The sequence below is a fragment of the Anopheles nili genome, chromosome 2 (assembly GCF_943737925.1).
Source record: "Anopheles nili chromosome 2, idAnoNiliSN_F5_01, whole genome shotgun sequence".
In the NCBI taxonomy this organism is placed as follows: Eukaryota; Metazoa; Arthropoda; class Insecta; order Diptera; family Culicidae; genus Anopheles; species Anopheles nili.
The window spans coordinates 3,206,341-3,229,252 of NC_071291.1; the positions used below are offsets into that span (position 1 = coordinate 3,206,341).

Here is a 22,912-nt window from a genome sequence, read left to right on the forward strand (position 1 = left end):
TTATCCAAAGACCAACCGGGCCTCTTGGTGGTGAGCCAAAAAGCGAAGAGGGAACAAGGGAAGAGGGTGGTGAGGGTGCAAAAAAGGTTGTGGCATGGGGATGACAAGCGGCAGAATCCATTTCCCAGTCGCTAGCTCCAAAATGGGACTGCATGGCGCAATATGGCGCCAAGAAAGCAAACAAGAAACGAACAAAAAAGGGGTTCATGGTGCACAAAAAAAAAACGCCTGCAAACGACGCCCTGGAACACTCACTCGGAATGCAGTTCGGAGCCGATGACATAGTGCTTCCATAGCGCTGGACGTATGCATATGTGCGGTCCTCCAGGACGATGGCCTAGTTGGGAAGCGCTGACCTCGCCTCGATTTTGCTCAACACGGGCATCGGCATCGTTGTCAATTTGAAAAATCACCCCTCTCCACCAGGGTGAGGGTGTAGAATGTGGCCTCCCTTGCCTCCAAAAGGCATCCGGTGGCCTTTCATCGTCTGCCCGGTACGTCAAGGATGCGGCTCAATAGCCCGCAGTGCAGAAGATTATCAGCGCCGTGTAGGTGCACTGGCGGAAGCGATAGGACACGGCGTCACACTCAAGTCAAAACGTTAATCAACCGTTTCGCCACCGAGGACGACGCCCAGAACGATGGTGGAGAACTTGTTGCCCTGTGGCCACCCATCACCCACACTGACCCACGGATGCTAATGGAGTATGTAATGGCTGGGCCGCATCGTCAGTCTAACCGCCCGCGTCATCGTTTAGCTCGTTGATTACTTTTTTATTCATCGTTATCGATGGCGTGGCAAACGCAACGGGAGGGACCCCCACGGCAGGGACGAGCAAAGGACGAGCGAGTGAGCGAAATAAAGGAACCCTCCGTCCCGCGTGGACAGAGCGAAATAAAACCGGGTGGCTCCCGGGTGGCAGGAGATAGTATGTTTGGATAGATGAAATGAGGTTATGAAATATGCAAAGCATCGTCATTCCGATGCAGCCCAACCGGAACCGGAGGGGCCGGAAAAAAGGATACAAAACCTCCCGGGGTCCAGGGGACAGGCAGTTGGCGAGACGAGCCGAGATCTTCCAGAAGACGCTTCCTTCGCATTTTTCTCGTGGGCGTGGGGGGTGTTTTTTTTATTGTCGCTCCACAGGATTCATGGCACGAGATCATCATCGCTCGCCATTGATGGGCACCGTCGACACGTCCTTTTGTGAAGGTGTCCCGGGGAACGGGGTTTATTTTCCGGGGGTTGTCTCATTCAGCTCACAACACGGCACGGTACGCAAACATTGTGGCTTTGCAACGGAATCAAAGCAACCACCGCAAACACCGGAAGTGGGCTGTGTTTCACCGTTCTCAATCGGGATCGGGATAATTACTCCACTGCCAGAATCAAATGGTCGCGCGGCGCTATAAAACGGCCCCGTTCGACCACGAGCTGGTGCAGTTTCCGGTGAACAGTCCACGCGTGTGGAACTTCTCGACTCGACATACTCAACGTCATCTGACACCTGTCACAGTTTGTGGTTCATCTCTTCTGATGAAGTCCTGTTTGTGCTCTTCCACGTGTAGGACACGCCGCGATGGCTGGAACGACAGCCACAACCCGGCTGTAGGGTCAGGATCAGCGCGATCGAGCATGGTCTGTGGCGTGCTGGGTCGGGCAGACACTGTGGCCAGGGCCGGGTCCACTTTCGGAGCATGCTAGTGGCGTACCCGGTCGCGACGACGCTCCAATTCCGATTCCAGCCGCGCTGTCAATGAGGGCGTTTGGGAGATCCGCGGACGGACGGCAACACGAGCGACATCTGACGGTGGTTCTGCTACTCGCGTCACTATGGCTGTCCGGGGGCGGGATGGCACCATCCGGTGCTGGACCCGCACCCGCCGGCTCACTCAACAACATCACCTATAGCAGTGGCGTGGTCAAGACCAAATACGGAACTCTCCGGGGCATCGTCTTCCGGGCGGTTCCAACGCTCGTCGAAGGCTTCCTTGGAGTTCCGTACGCGTCACCACCGATCGGCAGTCTCAGGTAGGTACTTAGGCCCCTAGAACCCCAATGTCCCGTGAGCTCAAGGTCAGTGGTTTTGTCCTCTAGGTACATGCCACCGGTGACACCATCGACGTGGAAGTACACGCGACTTGTCGACCGGTTTGCGCCCGTTTGTCCACAGAAACTGCCCCGGTTGGATGGGACAGATCCAGGATCACTTGGCGAATTGCCACTGGATCGACTGAAGCAACTCCGGCGTTTAGTGCCGACGCTTGTCAACCAGTCCGAGGACTGTCTATATCTCAACCTGTACGTGCCGCACGCAGGTAAGCCACTCGCAGCTGTCCGAAACGAGATGTCGGCGACTCTGAAGAGACTTCTGAGAAGTGCATTAAAACGACCTACGCTGGCCGGCCTCAATTCCGTAGTGCATTGCAGTGTGCGTGTACATTCGAACGACTGCAAGCATTGTGGGAGTGAAGCCGTCCGGTGGCCACAGCGACCAAAACCCCGTTGAAGTTCCAGAGAACCTTAGAGATCCTTAATTCCCCTTTCATCCGCCAGATGACGCACCTCGTCGGCCAGATCACCTCAAGCCATCAATTGTATATATCCACGGCGAGTCCTACGAGTGGAACTCCGGCAACCATTACGACGGTACAACGCTAGCGATGAACGGGAATGTTATCGTAGTTACAATAAATTTTAGGCTAGGAGTTTTAGGTGAGTAGTCTCGTTTCGTTTGTTTGTCAATAAAGCTTATTTCGAGAGCGAGAAGTTTCGATATCGGTTCTTTTTCGTGTAGCCCACAGGCACGAAACAACGGCCATGCCATGGTCGTTTGTTTGCGCTTCGAGAAAACAGATCCTTCTAAAGCGCCGCACACGATCAGCGGCTCAATTTCGCAAATTTCCCCGAATCGTCGCTGGCTCAGTTGTTTCAAAAATTAGTTCCCCGAATGTCGATTAGATAGTCGAAACATTTCTTTGACTACCCACATTAGCAGTCGTGCCACTCGATGGAGAAACTTCTCGAGAGTTTCGAATGTTTTTTTTGTGTGTCGCCGCGTTTGCTTTTCTTCTGAGGCAGCATCCTTACGTTCCGATTATGAAGCCACTCTCGGGCGAAAGAAACCCCAAAGTTGACAGTTCAGCTTCTTGGAAGTTTTCACTGATGGAGACTGGCGCGCCATAGGACAACGTGGAGCGCGGAAACGCAAATAGTTCACTGTTGTACTTTCGATTCGATTCCGTCCTTTTGTCCACGTGCACGCTTTGGATATCCGAGCTTTCTTTGCCGTGGAAACGGAACCCTGGGAAATGGATGATCTTGCAAATTAGCGAAATTCCTTTCTTGCTGCGTCTCTTTTTCATTGCTCTCGAGAAGCAATCACCGGAAGTGACCAAGTGACCTCCAACCATGTACTAACGGGCATTCTATCTCCATTTCTCTCTCTCTCTCTCTCTCTCTCTCTCTCTCTCTCTCTCTCGTGTGGATGCCTTCGAAAGGTTTTTTGAAAACTGGTGCTAAGGGAAGTGCCCAGGGCAACTTTGGGCTGATGGATCTCGTAGCCGGACTGCACTGGTTGCGGGAAAATCTGGTCGCCTTCGGTGGTGACCCGGCTAAGATCACACTGATGGGTCACGGAACCGGAGCGGCCCTCGCCAACATCCTCGCCGTGTCACCCGTGGCTGGAGGTAAGCCACCTTTCGAAGTCCTTTCCTCCTACTCGCTGTAACCATCCCAATCGCCCACAGATCTGATTCACCGCGTGGTGCTGCTCAGCGGATCCGCCCTATCGCCGTGGGCCATCCAGCGGGATCCGCTTTCCGTGAAGCGCAAAGTAGCCCTACAGACCTCATGCGCGGGCGATGTGGTGAACGACGATTTGGCCCCCTGCCTGCGGACCAAATCACTCGCGGAGCTTATGAATATATCGTTGAGTAGTCCTAGGTGAGTGTCCTTTTTCTTTCGGATCCGAAGAGCAACTCTGTCCCTTTTCGCTTGCGGTCGTCTGCGGGTTTTTCTGCACACCTGCCGGAGGGTTCCGATTCCGCTTTACGCTCGTGGAAAATGAGGTGTGATTTTTGCGTGGTAATTTGGGGCCCGCTCGAAGGGCCGGCTTTGATTTGGCATTCCGCATGCGACCTGATCATAATTTTACATAATGTATGTTTACCCTGCTGCTAGCCTGCCTGCCGTTGAGAAGGCTCACATTTTTAATTAGGGCTTTTAAGCTACGCCTGCAAATTGAACCATTTCGCTTTTCACCCACCGATTCCACTTCCACAGGGAGGTGTCGTAAGGGAAGGCTGTTTGGAAATTAAAATTTAAAATTCAGAAGCATAATTATTGCCTTCCCAAGAGTACGCGTTCTCCTGCGATTTGGCGTGCGTTCAGATTAGCCTGGCATGTTATTGATTTTGCGGCTATGAACAAGCGTTATTGGGCTACTTTGGCAGGTCAGGAGTTTGGACATGTTTGGAAGAGCCGTAAAATTTCGTTTCTTTTAAAGCTGTCGAAATAAATCCCACTCACAGTCGCATTTGCGTCGAACAAACGATGGCGTGGTTTCAATATCAAACTTTGGTGCGTTATTAATTTTTAAACATCCCAAGGCAGCGCTGATGATAACGATCCGGCGCGATTTGGCTCGTCCTGCGCCTACCACGATGGCATTCTTATGGAAAACAAAAACCCCGAAAATCAGCATAAAGACGAAGCAACGCACCGCTTCTCGGTTGCTTCGATCGCACGGCCAAGAAATGCGCCCGCTGGCGACTGTAGGGTGGCTGAGGTCGCAGCATCCGGAAACGGAAATGTGGAAAGGAAAAGAGCAACATAAAATCAAATAAAACAACCGTTTAATCGTTAAACTACCTCAGGTGGGCTTCTTCAGCTTCTTCGAGGCTCCTTGAGCGTAAAGCAAAAAAAAAAGAGCAAAAGCCTTCTAACACACATACACGCGAACACTTACATAAAATAAGGCGCTTCGAAGCTCCCACCAATAATTATTATCTTGTGCTGATTTTTAATTTCCTCCATCTCGCTCATGCTCCTTCAGATTTTTGCCAGGATTTGCACCGTTTGTCGACGGGACCGTCATAACACCGGCCAAGGCGGCCGTTATTAATAATCTTAAAATACCGACCGACTCGGCGATCGCCAGGTAAGCGTCCCCATTTTGCCCCACACTCCTTGTGTCCTGGCCCACCTAACAACGCAACATGGCCGGCGGATTTTCTGCGTTCACTACGACCTAACCACCATTTTGCCACTCCTCCAGCACCAGCGGCATCGAGTTCAGCAACTTCCACAAACAGGACGTCCTGTTTGGGCTGACGACGTACGAGTCCTACCTGGAGCTGACGGCGGCGGACCTTGAGTTTGGCTTCAACGAAACCAAGCGCGACCGCATCCTGCGAACCTTCGTACGCAACGCCTACCGGTACCACCTGAACGAGATCTACTCCGCGCTGAAGGTGAGTATGGTTCCGTGAAAACTCGAGTCTTGGGGAACACCCTCGCAGGAAGTGTATCTGCCTCCTGCGGTTAGCCGCAAGGTATCAGCTAGTCAGAGGCGTCACACCGACGAGGACACCGGAGTAAACTATCTTTTGAGTCGTCGAGCCGCCAGACCGCCTCGAGGGAGCTAATCTGAGCTGAGAGCAGAGCACACTCGCTAATGCCCGTAAATAATGAAATGCCGGTGAAACTTGCGGGTGCGGCGAGTTTTCTCGGGATCGCCCGGCTTAAATCATGTTTTCGTTTTTAATCAATAAAAAGACATTTAATTATTTATAGCCAGCAGGCTAAACGGTTACGGCCCCGTGACGGTGGGAGCTTTAAACTCTTAAAGCCCGTTACGCCCGACCCGGCTGCCGGCAAGCGAAACGAGACCCAGTGGAATGGAAACTTGCACGAAAAGTTTCGGTAACATTGCGAGTAAACAGCCACCACCGTCGTGGGAGGCGCTCAACTTTCATGCAAGTTTAATTGGGCTCGGGAGCGGCTCGAACAACAACAAAAAAAGAAGCAGAACTCCTTCACTCTTCGGAAGGCTTTTTTTTTCGTTGTTTCCAGTCTATGGCCCTGGGCTTGCCGGTCCTAGATTTGCCGAAAAGCACTCGCAAGATGATAACCGACGCTAAACCCCGAGTCGGGGTTTTTCTACCATGCGCTTCAACCGGAGCCTCGCAATGGTTGAGCAATTTTGGACTTTCGCTGAATAAATTGATTAGGCAAACAAATTAATGAGGGCGGCTATTTCCGTGCAAGTGTCTAAATTAATAACGGAGAGCAAAAACCTATTATCGCTTCTTCGATCCGCTACCGGTGGAACCCAGCGCAGCCAGGAAGGGCGAATAAATAAAAACTCCAATCGCTAGATTGGCAATTAACTAATAAATGGGGTACAAAGTCGGTGGCTGGCCAGGATCGAACGGCATGGATTGGAAGTCGAGCGTCGATCGAGAGCGATGGCGCCAAAATTGGAGTTGATTGATGACAGACTGGTTTGGGGGCGGAAAATGCGAACACTACCATCTGTCAAGGACATTTATTTCCCCTCCTGCTTGGGCTCGTGCCGCAAGGGAATAACTTTTCGCCAACACCCCGGAGCGACCGAGGTGGGCTAATCTTTTAGGCGATGAACTACACGACGAATAAACGTCCATACTCCAACGGTGGACGTCCAACAGTGGCTGTGATTGATTCTGAAATCAAGGCCACACACACACACACTCACGCTGATTTTCCATTCCAGAACGAGTACACCAACTGGGAGCGGTCGCCGAGGAGTGCGTACGGTTATCGGGACGCGGTGTTGGAACTGTTGAGCGATGGACTAACGGCGGCTCCACTCGTTCAGCTGAGCCACCTGCACAGCCTGCAGGGAGGACGGTCGTACTTTCTGCACTTCAAGCACCAGTCGCACGAGTGGAAGTTTCCCCAGGTATGGCACTCGGGCGGCAGCTGCTCGCCGAACTGTGAGGTTTTCGTAATGAAGTGTAGTTTTGCAATTAGTTTAGTCTCGAGCACGCCCCACGGGGCTAGGGTTGTGAACTGCATCGTTTGACTGGCGTAATTTGTTCGCTTGATAGCCGAACGAGTCGAGAAGAAAAACAAACCTGGATCCTTGGGAGTCAACCTGTCACGCCACCTGTCACCGTTAACTGTTGAATGTTGCTCGTGCTCTTTTGATCATCATTAAATTATCAACTTCATTCCATTACATATCCTCTCACGCAAGTGCTTTGAGTGTGAGGAACTAATTCGTTCAAAGCACGCATTCACCGTCGACGTGTACAGCTGCATGGATCTGTGTTGTGTGTTGCATACTTGTAGGCGCTCATTTTAAAACCATCCCACTTCAACTCGATAATGTGGTACATGAACGCCAATTGACGTTTGAATGGAGGATATTTAACCGATGTTGCACCTATCGAGTTGAACGCGTTCTAAATGAGCATTTCTGCAATATGAGGAGAAATAACGCCCACCCCTATCCCCCTTTGATGAACGCATGAGCTGGAAGGTTGGGTTTCCACCTTCGCTCAATCGTTCGTTCCGTTTCCCATTGTGCTGTACTGCGTAGCAGTGATTTCCGAGCATCTGTCCATCACTACAGCTTCCCTCGTTTGTTTCCTCCATCCACAGCGAAGTGGGTCCGTTCGCGGCGAGGATGTGCCTTTTGCGTTAGGATTCTCACGGTCACCGATGTTCCCGCTCACCCTCAGCCGGCTGGACATGCAGGTCAGCAGTACCGTCATGCGCTACTTGTGTAATTTTGTAAAAACAGGGTAAGTATCGGGTATCGGAGAGCGCCATTGTTCCTCGTTGATCCGGCACGGCAAGCTTGTAGCCCGGGCTGGCTCACGATGGAGGCGCCTGGTGGCTCGCGTGGCTCGTAAATTGCACTCGGAGTCAAGTTTCTATCCTCTTGCTGCTTTCCACTCGCCCGAACCAGAAACCCAAACGGGCTGCGTTCGCCACGCATGGATGTGTTCGTGAATAGCAACAATAAGCGGAGCTGGAATCCGGTGAAGAAACCGCACAACGAGACGCTCATGCGTCAGCTGGTGGCGTCCTTTCGCCAGCAGGACCAGCTTCATCCACGATCCGGACCGTCATCCCTGGCGCCGGAAGACCAGCCTCTTTTGTCGCAGGGCCAAGCGATGATGCAGCAGCAGCTGCAGCAGTACTACCACAAAGACCGCCAGCAGAAGCACTCACGCAGGAAACGGACGAGATATTCCAACGAACCGCAGCGCTTCAACTCGAACGAGGCAGGCGGTTATGGTTCCAGCGAGGAGTCGAACCCGAGCAGCTCGAACGGGGAAGGAGCAAGTGACGACGAGGACACCAGGCAGGAGACCAACGAGTCCACGGGAAGGAGTGAGACCGAACCAAGCTACTACAACGTGGACAGTGATTACGTGTACAGCGGCTTCACGACCATCAAGTACAATCTACCGTTCTGGGGGCACTACGACACCACCAATCAGGTCTTCATGGAGATAGGTAAGTGTGTGTGTGTGTGTGATGCGGAATGGGTGCGAAATATGAGATACGTCGGACAAGTGCCGTATACTCACCAGACTAAAGCCAGCGAATGGTCCCAACGATCGAAGATAAAAACCGGATAAAACTCTTCCGTTTTCAGGAAGCCAGGTTGTGCCGAAAAGTCACTACCGAGGCCACAAACTCTCACTCTGGTTGAGCTTGATTCCGCAGCTGCACTCATCGTTTAACATTCCTGAGCTGTCGATGAGACATCACCACTTCAGTGAGGAAAACCCAATGTTCTACGATGGTACGAAACGTCACGATTTGCTTGTTTCTCAACAAAAGGACATTGACTGATAGACTTCTGGGGTGTTCTGGGTGGCTCGTTTTGATTTCCTTCCGAACAGGGCTGGTGCGGGAGCAAATCATCGATCCTCCACTGATGCACATTGGCTTCGTAACGTCCACAACCTCCAAAATGCACAAAACGGAAACGATCGCATCCACCATATTGCAGTCTATTTCCACGGGTAATCAAGTGTCCTACCAACCCTGCAAGAAAGAGGGTGAATTTCTGTTTCTCACGTGATTTTTTTTTGTTCCACCTCAGAGTGTCCTCCAAACATCACCTACATTCAGACGGCTTCCGCATCCTGGCCGATACACAACTCCGCGCTTCCAGCCCAACATGGCGACTCCAATCGCAGTCTGATCAATCGGCTAACGCACAGCTACCACCGTAGCTACTCCACGGCTCTAGCCATCACCGTCGGTGTTGGGTGTTTCCTTCTCTTCCTCAATGTGCTGATCTTCGTGGCGATCTACTATCAGCGGGAAAAGCGCGAAAGCAACTCACGCATGAAGATCAATCTGCTCGAGCTGGAGTCGCGTCTCAACGTGGTCGAATCGTCTTCTGCTGCGGTTGCTGCTGCATCCGCATCTTGTGCTGGTGATGGAGAAGCACCCTGCAAAGACGACCAGCAACAGCAGCAGCAACAGCGGAAGGATGACGACCACCAGCAGACAACTCCGGGTAAGGCAACACCGGCCAGAGTTGGTCCCAGTGCGACAACGACGACGACAAAGCAGCAAACCGGAGGATCCACTAGCATTCAGACAATCGAGCTATCGCTGACACCTCACTATCACAGCCACACGCCTCACGCCATGACGATGCGTCGTAGCAGCACATCCGCCATTAGACACTCGCACAAATGCGAACTTCAGCAACAGCAGCAACACCTCTATCATCATCACCAGCAGCAGCCGACGAGCAGCAATCGAACGGTTTCGCCTAAGAAAGTCTCCATCGTTTCACCAAACCCGTCCGACGATCAATCCACATCCGGTTCGGCGTCATCCCTGGGTTCGGACCAACCAGGTGCAGGTGTCACTCAGCAACAACGAGAGACTAGAAGCTTCTCCGTCGTCAGTCTCCCCAAGGAGCTGTGTAATCAATCGACACAGTACGATCTGGCTGAGGTGAGCGATGTGACGCCTCGACCCACGATGGCAAGTACGGCAACGATGACTCGACGACGGGATTTCCGTGATGACTTCCGGTCAACACCTGCCATTGCTGGTGCAGGTGGAGGTAGCACTCGGTCACTCGCAACACCCAAGGATTACGCACACCGGGACGGGAACGAACTTCTGGTGCAAAGTGGGCCAGGCATCCTGCGGCCACCTTCGCTGCATCAACTTCATCATCATCAACACCTTCATCAGCACCAGCAGGCCCAACAGCAGCAGCAACAGGGTGACTCGAGTGGCGGCAAGAAACGCGTTCAGATACAGGAGATCTCCGTCTAGAGGCGCACCCGGAAGCCCGGCAGCGGTCACGTTTTAGTTGATTCGGAAACAGTGCGGCGGCACACTTACAGGATTTTGCGCTGTAAGAAATCCCCCCCCCCCCCCGGGAATTGATGTAACGAACAGCGGTTAAATAAAGCGCACGCGATCGATCGGCATCGAACGCTCGGGATACGTGTCGTGTTTGACTTTGCGCTTCACCGGAATTCCTGGTCGTGCGTACCTTTACCTTCAAGGCGGCAGCTGGGGCTGGGATTTATGGGGAAAACGAAGCGAGTCGGGATGTCCTTACAACCCATCAACCAGCGTGACGGCTTCGTAGTAGTGGCTGGGCGCTTTTCCGGACAATAAAACTCTCGGTGTCCTGTCACCGAGCAGGACAGCTTGCAAGACTGGCCATTGGGTGGCACCCTCAACAGCAAACATAATTACCACGCTAAATGGGAACCACCCGGTGCGCGTTTCGGGAAAACTTTTCCACCAACACACACACGCACATTCCGGCAATTTAATTTTCCGAGAAATGGCAAAAAATGCCCTCCCTTCGGAGACGCGTTCCCCGGGTTCCGTCCATTTCCCCACGGTAAGAAGGACCTCTCGATGGCGGCGCTGAGAGGCAGTCGAGTTTGAGGTTAGAGTTTCATCGGAATTTTCCGTTACATTTACCAAAGTGCTACCGTGCCAATCTCGGTGCGGGTGGCGAGTGGTTGTGGCCGACAACTATCAGTCTACTTGCCACACTCTCGCTCTCTCTCTCCCTCACTCTCTCTCACTCTCGCTTCACCGCGGATGCTAGTACCGCACCCACACTCCCGGGAAGTTTCGGGAACGCGTGGAAGAGATTCCGCAGGAAAACGCTCGGTGGAGGACGACATCAAGCTAGCGAAAAACAGATGCCTCTAGCGAAGTGGGGGCGAGAATTTAAACATTTCCGTTTACTGCCCCTAACAGTGGCTCCTGTTGCCACGGAATCATGCCTCCCCCCCCCCCCCCCTCCCCAAGACGCAACCGGAAGGTTCACCCACTCGAACAATGGCGAAGGCCATCGCCCTGCGCCCGTTCACGTCGGGTCGCGTTTCACCGACCGCGTCCGTGATTCGATTTCCCGAATGCTGGTGTGTAAGTATGAAAGAGAGAGAACGAGAGAGAGAGAGAGAGAGAGAGCAGCTTACACCGCGAAGGATGCCTGTCTCGATGAGAGGCAAGATGTGCCCCGATAAACATCGAGATACCGAGCCTAAAGATGCTTATTTATTTGCCCTTCGACGGCGGACGAAGGGCTCCATGGAACGGAGTGGAACCGGGAGTGTCAGGGGCAGACGAAATGAACCGGAACAGGGGCCCTTCACCCGCGCAAGGTAAACGCATCGCTCCGGGCGGGCACACCTCAAGTGTAGCTAATTATCTTATCTTCCTCCGTACCGCTATCGGGCGCTATCATTTCCTCCCGGTCGGGGTGGAAAACTCACCGCCCACCGAAGGAAGAAGAGGGAAAAAAAAGCAGAAACACCCCTTTCGGTGAAGCGCCTCTATTGCGCTGGTTTTTCCGCCTGCGTGTGTGAGGGTGGCGTTTCGCTTTCATTTCCCAACCTCCGGTTGCGGTGGAATTTTAAAGTTCCGTTTGCTCCTCGCTCCTCGATCCGATTGATTGTTCACCTCCTGTGGGGTGGTGTGGGCGGAACTTTGGGTTGTACGCTTAATTCCCGACCTCCGCCCACCTTCCTAGACACGCTGAAAAGGTTCAAGCTCGTCATCAACAGTGTGTGTGTGCGTGTGCACGCCAGGTAACATGATGACGGCGGTATAAATTGTGATTAACTTGAAGACATTTATTTCAATGGTTTCAGCGTCCGTGCGGCATAATGTACTTAAAATAAGGCCCACCCAGGTGGAGGGCGAAGCTTTCAGCTATATTGGAAGCAGAGCACTTCAATAAAATAGAAACTTAACGGGTGCATGGAGCTGCCAGGGGCGGCTAAAAGGGATTAACAAGGTCCTCGCAGCCGGAAAGAGGCCGAAAACCGAGACTACTGCTCGCCTACGCACCACAGATACGCCTCCAGGAACATCGACATCCACGGCGAAGCGGCGGTGGGCTTCAGTGGGAAATCCATCGTCACATACGGCCACTGCCACATCTGGACACATCTTTCCGGGTGCGGCATGATAGCAAGATGGCGTCCGTCTGGTGAGCAGACTCCAGCAATGCCCCGTTCGCTGCCATTCGGATTCATCGGGTAGGTTTCGGTGGGATTGCCTGCGTCATCAACGTACTGCATCGTGACGCAACGATCCGCTAGCAGCCGGTCTCGAGTGACTTGCGACTGGAACGAGAATCGTCCTTCGGCATGTGCCACCCAACATCCCAACACACTGCCCTCTAGCCGACGTAGCATGAGCGATTTGCTCGCTGGAACTCGCAGCGTTACCCAGCGACTTTCGAACTTCTCCGATCGGTTTCCAACGAGTACGATCTCGGGCACAGTGTCGGTGGTGGATATCTTTCCAGCCTTGGCCACTCCGGTGTCTACCCATCCGATTAGACCCATCAATTGACAGCCATTGCAGACACCGAGTGAGAACGTATCCGTACGTCGTCGGAAGTCCTCGAATTGAGGTGCGATTTTCTCGTTGTACTGGATACAAGCGGCCCATCCCTTGGCCGAACCGAGTGTGTCTGCGTAGCTGAATCCACCTAGAGCGAGAACAAAACCGCACGTCATTGATGTGGTATTTTGTGACATTGGAGACTCTTCTATCGGACTTACCAGGAAACACGACGCCACGGTATCGATCGAGCGTAGTTCGACCTTGCAGCATATCCTCCATAACGACATCGTGGACCTCGAAACCAGCGGAAAAGAGCGCGGCTGCCATCTCACGATCACCGTTGGTTCCTTCCTCACGGACGAGAGCCACCTTAGGAATCACCGAATGCAGCTTCATATCAGCGTACACTGTGTCCGCGTTAAAGCTGACCTTGTACTGAGGTCCTGTGCGACGTTCCATGCCGTTGTACTCCTCGATCGCACTGGCCTTGGCTTTCTGCAGCTTTTCTATCTCGAAGCTGGTGGATTCCCAGCGATTGAACAAGTTGAACAGGCTGTCTTGCAGAAGCAACACCTTGGATCCTGAGCGCACCGTTACGGAGGTGTTTGAATGAAGGTCGGCTATGGCCACACCCCGGCCAATGTAGTAGTACGGAACGGACGCCTTCAAGAACGCACTCACCACGTCGGACATATGTTCAGGGCGTACTTCCAGCACCCAACCGCATTCCTCCGCGAACAGCACATCCATGGCGGTGGTTTTCTTGTTCACTCCGGAAGACGGTGTTAGTATCTGTTCCAGGTCTACCTCAACTGCGGTTAGGCCGGCGAATGCCATCTCAAGCACGGTCGTGATCAACCCACCATCGCTACAATCGTGCCCCGATAACAACAACCCCCGGCGCAGGAGGTCTTGCGTCACATTGAATGCGTTCTTCAGACACTGGGCACTGCTAATGTCTGGACAGTCACCTCCCAGCTTGCCGAAGCATTGCGCCAACACGGATCCTCCAAGTCGGAAGCGTTGACCCTCGACAGCGATGTACAGAAGAACCGTGTCGGTGCCCAACGCGGACGCCTTTAGGTCGGGTGTCACTTTCACCGTCACATCAGGACATGGCGCGTATGTGGAGACGACGAGTGTTCCCGGGCTGACGACGGTTTTGCCATCCACACGGGCCGCCATCGATAGCGAATCCTTTCCACCGTCTATCGCGATCTGCAGCACACCCATCAAGTTGCACATTGCTTCGCACGCATCCACCAACTTAGCGCCCTCACCGGGCACTTTGGCGGCCCACATCCAGTTTCCAGAGCACTTTACGTCCGCTAGCTCACTGATGCCGACAAACACCAGGTTCGAGAGTGCTTCCGCAACCGTCATACGGGCGGCCATGGCCGGATTTACAAGGCCCTTGATCGGTTGCGCTCCGATCGACGTTGCGATGCCTTGGCGGTCAAAGTGAGACACTGCCACCAAGCCAAAGTCCGCCAGGGGAGTATGCAGTGGACCAACACACTGTTGTTGCGCGATCAGACCCGTCACGGACCGATCAACCTTGTTCGTTAGATAGCGCTTGCTGCCGACGGTTGCTGCCGACAGGACGAGGCCAAGTGCGTCCGCAAGATTCACACCCTCAGGCAGCACGAATTCGTCCACACTTTCAGCCAGGTGTTGCAGGTGGAACTCCTTCTGGGGCATCTTGCCTAGCACGTGATCGAGGTGCATGTCGAATGGTAGTCGTTCACCCGCACACTGCGCTCGATCAGCGTACTTTTCAAAGCCAGCTGCATTGAACTCGTCCTCCACCAGTGTCACATAGCCCGAACCCGTCACTTGGCCCACGAAGGACACTGGGCAACGCTCACGGTCGCAGATACGCTGCAAAAGATCGCGATCACGTGCATCTACCAGAACGGCGTTGTTCTCCTGATATTCAGCGCCCCACAGCTCGAGTGTAGAGATAGTTGGATCACCAAGTTGGAACTGCTTCGAGAAGATCACCGCTCCAGCACAACCCGGCTCAACGAGCTCCTTCAGCACGTTGCAGTTGCCACCTGCACCCTGATCGTGGATAGCGAGGATCGGATTGCGATCACCCATCTCAATGCAAGCCCTCACAACTCGGTTCAGCTTGTTCTCCATCTCAGCATCTCCTCGCTGGACGGCGTTAAAGTCGAGCTCAACGTTAGTGCTGTCGCCCTGCACCTCAACGGAGCTAGCTGCTCCACCACCGACCCCAATACGGTACACCGGTCCTCCTATCTTCGCTAATAGCATTCCTACGGAAAAACCGAAAAATGACCACGTGAGGCGACGCACAGCTATGACGTTCGGTGAGCGATTAACCTACCTTTCTTGGGGTCCTGCTTATCCACCAAATGCGAATCCATCGTACCAACACCGCCACTGAACATGATTGGCTTAACGTATTCCGTGCGTCTGCCATCAGTCTGCACTGTGCCAAACGAGATGGCAAATCCGCAAATGACGGGTTCGCCAAACTTGTTACCATAGTCGGACGCACCGTCACTTGCCTCGATCAACACCTTCAGAGGACGTGCAAAGGAGCCTGGATAGCCCGTATCCTCACGCTCGTACGGCAGCTTATACCCCGGAATGTTGAGCATGCCCACGCAATACCCAGCCGTGCCAGCAATCGGCAGTCCACCACGGCCGATACTCTGCACATCTCGTAGTCGACCTCCGGTTCCAGTTGTAGCACCACTAAACGGAGACACAGCCGTTGGCATGTTGTGCGTTTCGGCGGTAAAGATCAGATCTGACCGGACAGATTGGCGCACAAACTTTCCAGGACCGTCGAAACTGGAGGCGCGCAATGCCGAGTGTTGGTATCCCTGGATAGCGCTGCTGTTATCACTGAACTTGACCGTGTTATTGGGGTTGGTGTGCCGCTGGGTGTCGCAGATCATCTCGATCAATGATTTCGCCTTTGTTTTTCCATCGACCGTGAGCTTGCCCTTAAAGAACCAATGCCGCGAGTGCTCGCTATTGCACTGGGCACAATCGAACAGCTCCACATTGGTGGGGTTTCTCTTCAGTACGTTCACGAACAGATTCGTGTAGTAGTCCAGATCCCACTCGTCGAAAGCCAACCCTAGACAAGCAGAAGATAGGTTACATGAGAGACGGTCCGTCATTTGCCGGTGCCGCTCGTTGACATACCATTTTTCACGTTTATCTCCTCCAGCGCCGCTCGACCTTGCTCCAGCAGTCGCACAAAATACCAATCCTCCTTCAACCGAGACACCGTCTCGTAAAAATCGTTCACCGGCACATTCCGCTCCGTGTACTGGCACTGGGTCATCGGATCGTGCAACACTGGTAGCAGACAGGATACGAGCTTCGATTCGTCCTTTCCGACCGGTCCTTTGAGCCCCACAAGATACCGCGTGGACACCTCGATCCGTTCGATAAACGGCAGTCCGAGATTGTGGCAAATGCTGACACTGTTCGTGCTGCTTGCGGTGGAAAAGTTGAACCGGGGTCCTATCTCAATCATCACCTGAGCTGGGCCAGCCTTCAATCCAGGCTGGGCAGACAGAGTATTCGTGGCATCCGATTCCTTGAGGATCCAGTGCAATTTCGCGTCGACATCTGCCGGCAGCTTTTGGTAGCGGTTGTTTTGGACGTAGAAACATTTCTCCGTCTGCAGCGATTGCACGCTGGGGTTTATCTGAAGCAAACAAGACATTATTGAAGGAATGAAAAGTGAAAGCAATTGATAACAACATCTACGACAGCATATCACGCACATAACGAAGCGAACTCAACGTTGTTGCTATATTTTTCAAAATAGCTCTCTCACGCTTTACGTTATCGGTGACGACAACATCGCCGTATCAGCATGAGGTCCTGCAACACGAGATCGCGTAAATGCACGATGATTGACAACAGCCTCAAAGAGGCTAGTGTTCGTTGCCGAGCAACAACCTCGTTCGATTGAAACGAGGGGTTCTTCTCCTGTTACTGACATAGTTTCACCGCCAACCCTGATCGATCTGATACGTTTGTTTTTTGTTTTTGTCCTCTTCATGTACGTTATGAAAACAACGGCCGGTCCCATTCCTACGCCAACACGGTGTGCAGCAAACAAGATTGTATTCTATCACTGGAAATGCCTTAAGTTGTTGTTACTAACGCAAAAGTACGATCCTTTTTGCCTTTTCTCGCCACATTAATAAGCACGCAGCAGTGTATCACAGTAGTTTGAGCCGTAATATATGTTTCAAAATCGTATAAAAGACTGAAGATTAAACATTTCCAAAAAGAACTAACTACAGTAGAAATTAAATTTCAAAATAATATTCACTTTAAATTTTACGAGGTCAACTGATAAGAGTAACACACCAAAACATAACAAAAACGTTTAGGCTCCCCTGTTGGCCAGTAACAAGCACGTGTTTGCAGACATGTTCCCAATGGCCATGGAAAACACACCGCATGATCCCAAACCGGATTCCATGCTTTTGTTTGCGTCAAGGAATACACATTATGCCAATTAGCTGCCACTCAACGATCACTTGAAGAACCGACACACATAACGCTATAACACGGCCGGTCTTTCTGCACATAGTTTGCTGCTGGGATTGTCGAAAAATAAACGAAATTTCAAGTATAACTTACCGCTTTGAGAGATTCCAAAATTGCACTCGTTTTCGCGGAAGAGAACGCATCCGCCGAATAGTAACGTACGATCGCCATGGTTGGTTAATCCGTTCTCGAAGATCGGCTTGCAGTTTGATTCTGGATGCTGGATGCTGCGGGTTGATAACGTATTTATTAGCCGACGCACGCTTGCCACCACGACTACATACATAATACCGATGTATGGCACTCTTCTCTGAGTGATCCTCTGAACTGATCCTCACAGTCGGTGGCAAAATGTGCAAGCGTAACGGCTCGTTCAAAATAAAATAAAATAAGCATAAAACAATGCAACATTATATAAAGTTGATCAAATGCTTCTGAGCAATTGAATGAGTTGATAATATTGTACATAATATAATAATACATAATATAATAATTTTCTTACATATTAAATATTTCATTATCTCTGTTTGTGTATTGCATGGAAATGGAAGCCAATCAGAACCTAGTTAAGTGAATGTAAGCAACGAGTATTACACTGCAGTGTTAGATACGTGTAACCTCTTAAATAACCTCACTTTACATCAGGAAGCGCGCCAACCCGCCATCTACGGTTCGGTTTCCGAACTACCATGCTGCAATACATACCAGGTGGGGTACCCGTTCTGTCAACGTGCTGTCAGTGTTTTGTCTGACATTGATGCAGCTTTTGTTGCAAAACATCTGTTGGAAAACTGGGGTGGAATAACTTGGCTGGAAAATATTATTGTTCGTCCACCGTTCAACCGAGTAGTGCTCGCTTGTGCCGTGTCGTAATGTTGTGAGTGAAATCTCTTTTTCAAGGTGGGAGAGATCAGAGTGCTTCGTTCGCGCAATTCTTTGTTAGTAGATAAGGGCTGCCTAGAAGCTGCAAGTGCATTCCATCAGTGGTGCATCGTGCATCTCATCGTGGGATTGCAACGGAACATTTCTGCAACCCCAGAGACACATTGTGGCAGTTATCATCTTGGGCAGCAGATTACGAACGAGCGCCTTTATTTGCTTTGCCAAATGGCAGTCTCATCAGCAATGGATTAGCGAATGGTAAGCGGACAGGTTGTAAAGAAAGGGGTAATAATTTGCCGTATGAATGCTCTCGCAGCGCAGTGCGACGCAATCTGCAACCAAGTTGCACTTGGAAGTGTTCCACAATCAGGTGAAAAAGTGCGTGACCTAGTGAAGAAATCGTTTCGCATGTAGGAGTCCCCGATGATTCTTCCTCTACCTAGTCGTTTCGCCGTTTGCCTGCGTACGTTACATGTTTACCAGTTTTTGATCGTGCTCGGTTATCCTTGACCGCCGCAAGTAAAAGGAACGGCAGCGAGCGTTCGTGACGCTGGCGGTTCCGTTTCACCGAGCGATTACTCATCGCTCCGGTGAAGAGCAACCCACAAACGCGCCCACATTTGCGCGAGACATATTTGGAGCTTCTCGCCGAAAAAGGCAGGGCAGCAATGACCACCAACTGGCAACGGGGCCAATGGAGAGAAACGGAAACCCAACCAAACGCCTGTTATAATTGCTCCATCCGGCAAGGAAGGTTACGGCATCGCGAAACTAGCCTCCAAGGCGTTATAACTGCATCGCAGCAACGGGGCCCCATCGGGGCTGCAGGGCCCGACCCTGGCCACCCCATTAAGAGGTCACACGGTCAGACGGTGGTGTGCGTGCGAGTGCTGAATTTATTATCCCTCCTCTCGGCGCGTATCTCCGCGTGGACCGAACTTCCGAAACCGAACCAACCGACCGGAGTGCAGCGAGCGGAACGCACCATAACGAATGGGATATCGCTCGAGGGCTCCCACATCGAAAGCGTGACTACCGGACTGGAATTGTATCACCTCTCAACCACGACGACCGACACATCTAGCGACGGTCAAAAGCAGCCAGTTCGAACGGACCGCACCGGTTGTTGTTGCTCCGTTTTTGTGCAATAAAAATAAAACATCGCAAAAACCAGCTCCCTTCATCCTACGCATCCTCGGCATAACACTTCCGGTCGAAGCAGCTGCTCACGTACACACCCTTCCAGAGAAACCCATCGTAGAAGTGTCCTCGAACTTCCCTAGCAAAAAGGATAAGAGCAAAACAAACGTGCGCCTAATTAACATGTGCTAGGCTGTAAACATTGACCCCACCACGCATACACGAGCAACAACTCGGTAAGGGTGCGCCTCCCGAGGGTGTGTAAATTCGGGAAGCAGAACTGCACTAGAAACAACGATTCTACAGCACACACCCCTCGGAAAGGGTGAAAGGTGACCGCGACAAAATGGGCCAAAACAGTCAACTCATCCCAGTGTGCCAGTCGCATTGCTATGCTGCCCGGCTACTTGGACCACCGCCATGAGGCAATGAAACGAAAGGCAACGAAAAAGTGAAATATGCCAGTCCTTCGTTACCCCCCTGTGTCACGCGTTCAATTAAATTGATTGATACAGGAGGGAGGACAGTGAGTCTTGGCACTGGAACTGGAACCGGAAGAGGTGTGTGCGCGCGATGTGCGGTGGATGGCACGGTACTTGGTTTGACTAGTCGAAACTCTGGCCTGCAAAGGTGGTGTTTGTGGTTTTTGGTGGAGAAAGTTTCTACATTTGTAACTCTCCTCCATGAAGGTGCTGTTCTTTGGTGTTCTATGGGTTCAAACGCTTTGCGGGTGCGGTAAATGTAATCGATGTCAGGTTTTTTATTGGCACGAACGCTGTTAGATTGCGATTGAAACGATAGTGATGGCAATTAGAAAGGAACCGATATCAAACGCAAAACAAGACCGTTGAGCATGGGTGTAACCTTTATCTCAACGTCCTAATCGAAAGTGTAATGTTTCGAGATATCATATTTCGCACAACGTTTAAGGATGAAAACCTTCTATAAAGTGGTTCATTTCTTGGTGTTTTACAACATGAAGCCACGAAGCCACTGTGATGACTCATCGGAGGACTCAACTGGTTCAAACAAAAAGAAGAGCAAAAAACGGCAATACCACAAACTGCACGAATTTTGCTCGGTTCACCAACCGCACAATGAGTTTGCGGCTTGGGCAGTAAACCGCAACGTATGGTGCCTCGAGATAGGTTACTTGTGACTCAGCACGCACTTGCCAAGGACAAGGTCGATGTAGAAAACAAACACTGCCAAAATAGAAACGTTGGATGTCTCGATTGCATTTGTGCCTGCAGCAATGTATCACCATCCATTCCCATTCCCGGGGTAATTCGTTGAAAGGAAAAGTAAAGTGCAAAGCTACGTCTCAACAAAGCGAAGTACTGAAAAGGAAATTGCCGGCCCAATCGAAGCAACCAGAAAGTGGAACTGCACAAAAACACGAAAAAACAACAACGCCGGCCCGTACACAGCGTGAGAAACTAGAGGAAAACGCACTAGGAACCCGTGGTCATGCCTAAACTCCGATTTACAATGCTCAGTGGTTGAAAAAAATCATTCAAACGCACAATGCACCGATGCAATTGCCCCGCACACTATCCGTTGCGCTTCGTAAAACTAGCAAAAAAAATACTACAAAGTAAATAAAATCGAAAGTAAGCTGACTCCTTGCCCAAGGCGGAGTCCGTCATGTCGGACTGATTGGGCGGGTTGATGTGGTTTCTCGTGCTAACTGGCAAACTGGCCGTGCTCGAGCACGCAACGGACGCCACGCAATCGGCTCCAGTTCAAAAACATCCGCGCTATTGCGGTCAGTTGCGCGAGGGCATTTAATGTTACCCCGTGCGCGCAATTTATGACTCACCGTTGCGAGCGGCTCACTTTCCTCGGCAGAGGAAAAAGATTCACTTTTTAAAAAGCATTGCGATAATGAGGAGCGCTGAAGAAGCAAACGATCCGTGTTATCACCCCACACCAGAAAGGCCAGCGGCTACCGAACAAAAACAGTAACCGAATTTTGTATTCTCTTTTGGCATCTTTCCTTGCAGCAGCAACAACAGCATCAAACTAGATTACGTGTGACATTTTTCTTTGGGAAAAACCTAAGGCTCACCCCGTTCACGCTGTCGGTCGATCAGTTCATAATCGAGCTACAGAAGGCACCGGGAACGTCGATAGAATGGAGGACTACAAATTTCTGTTCAAAGTTGTCCTGGTGGGCAATGCAGGTGTGGGCAAAACGTGTCTAGTTCGAAGATTTACGCAGGGTTTATTCCCACCTGGTCAGGGCGCGACGATCGGGGTGGATTTTATGATCAAAACGGTCGAAGTGGACAATCAGAAGATAAAACTACAGATCTGGGACACGGCCGGTCAAGAGCGGTTTCGATCCATCACCCAAAGCTATTACCGGTCTGCCTCGGCTCTCATACTGGGTATGTATCGGAATCTGGGTATCGGAACCAGTCATTGATCTGATTTTCGAATTATCTCCTTGTTTTGCTCGCAGTGTACGATATCAGCTGTCAGCCCACGTTTGACTGTCTACCAGATTGGCTGCGAGAAATCCAGGAACACGCAAACTCTAAGGTCCTGAAGATCCTGGTTGGCAACAAAACGGACCGAGACGATCGCGAAATACCACAGGAGGTGGGAGCCGAATTCGCAAAGCAGCACGGCATGTACTTCCTCGAAACGTCCGCCAAGCAGGCCGATAACGTTGAACGACTATTTTATGACATCGCAGCTGTATTGATAGAGGTACGGAGTGCACCATAGGATATATGCATACAATCGAGTTAAAAACGCACGTGCTTGGATTAAACTGTTTGCTATTTCCCCTTACAGCAAGCCCGCACAAAGGAGTTCACCCTGCGCAGCGAAACGAGCGTCCTGACGAATCTCTCCCAAAAGACGATCTATCACCCGAGCTGTTGCAGTATTGGCGATCGGAACCATGCAAGCAGTAGTAGCACCAGCGATGCACACTACTCGGATAGTTCCGGGCCGGCCAGCATCGGCAGCAACAGCGGTAATTTTATTACGCAGCAATAGGGATAAAACCAATGGAGAAGAGATAACGACATCCTAACGGACCCAACTGCTCCATTGGTGTGGGATATCGGTGGGAACTCCGTTCTCGGTATTTTAATAAAGAGATTTGCTGCTACCGTTCTATCGGTCCGATGTCTCTGCCCTTTTTGGTATAGCGCTCGGTTCCGTGATCGGGTAGCGTAGAAGAGTGAATTTGTCTAACTGGTTAGCACAAAAGACAAATGTAAACGCAATGAGACATTTGATTCTACCAAAAAACGAATTAAGCTCGTGCTAGACTCAGCAATTACAATGTCAACCTGTCTCGGACGCGGTAGGGTACTAATCGTTGTTTTATGTTAAGGTTTTAGACTATGTTCCTGTGTTAAAATTAGTAATAAATAAATGAACGAATGAATTTACAACAATATTGCGTAGGCGACATTCGAAGCCAAATTGTTTTTTTTTTCGTAACTACGGAAA

General features: G+C 51.4%; 3 protein-coding genes across 3 annotated transcripts; 2 read left to right on the plus strand and 1 right to left on the minus strand.

Annotated features, from left to right (window-relative positions):
- Positions 1-1,455: 1,455 nt before the first annotated feature.
- On the plus strand, positions 1,456-10,478 carry LOC128721406 (uncharacterized). The gene is made up of 13 exons (XM_053815158.1): positions 1,456-2,032; positions 2,099-2,319; positions 2,558-2,716; positions 3,502-3,690; positions 3,751-3,946; positions 5,058-5,162; positions 5,280-5,475; positions 6,759-6,947; positions 7,652-7,794; positions 7,962-8,515; positions 8,658-8,807; positions 8,908-9,030; positions 9,111-10,478. The coding sequence occupies exons 1-13, from the start codon at positions 1,758-1,760 to the stop codon at positions 10,310-10,312; spliced, it is 3,702 nt and encodes a 1,233-aa protein (XP_053671133.1). The 5' UTR covers positions 1,456-1,757; the 3' UTR covers positions 10,313-10,478.
- Positions 10,479-12,339: 1,861 nt separating this feature from the next.
- Positions 12,340-17,587, minus strand: LOC128721417 (phosphoribosylformylglycinamidine synthase). Its single transcript, XM_053815169.1, has 5 exons — positions 17,510-17,587; positions 16,049-16,559; positions 15,216-15,980; positions 13,081-15,144; positions 12,340-13,007 (listed from the first exon to the last, which is right to left on the minus strand). The coding sequence occupies exons 1-5, from the start codon at positions 17,585-17,587 to the stop codon at positions 12,340-12,342; spliced, it is 4,086 nt and encodes a 1,361-aa protein (XP_053671144.1).
- A 639-nt stretch (positions 17,588-18,226) lies between these two features.
- Positions 18,227-22,835, plus strand: LOC128731028 (ras-related protein Rab-30). Its single transcript, XM_053824122.1, has 4 exons — positions 18,227-18,556; positions 21,445-21,831; positions 21,906-22,156; positions 22,244-22,835. Exons 2-4 carry the CDS (start codon positions 21,576-21,578, stop codon positions 22,448-22,450), a joined length of 714 nt encoding a protein of 237 aa, XP_053680097.1. The 5' UTR covers positions 18,227-18,556; positions 21,445-21,575; the 3' UTR covers positions 22,451-22,835.
- Positions 22,836-22,912: the final 77 nt, after the last annotated feature.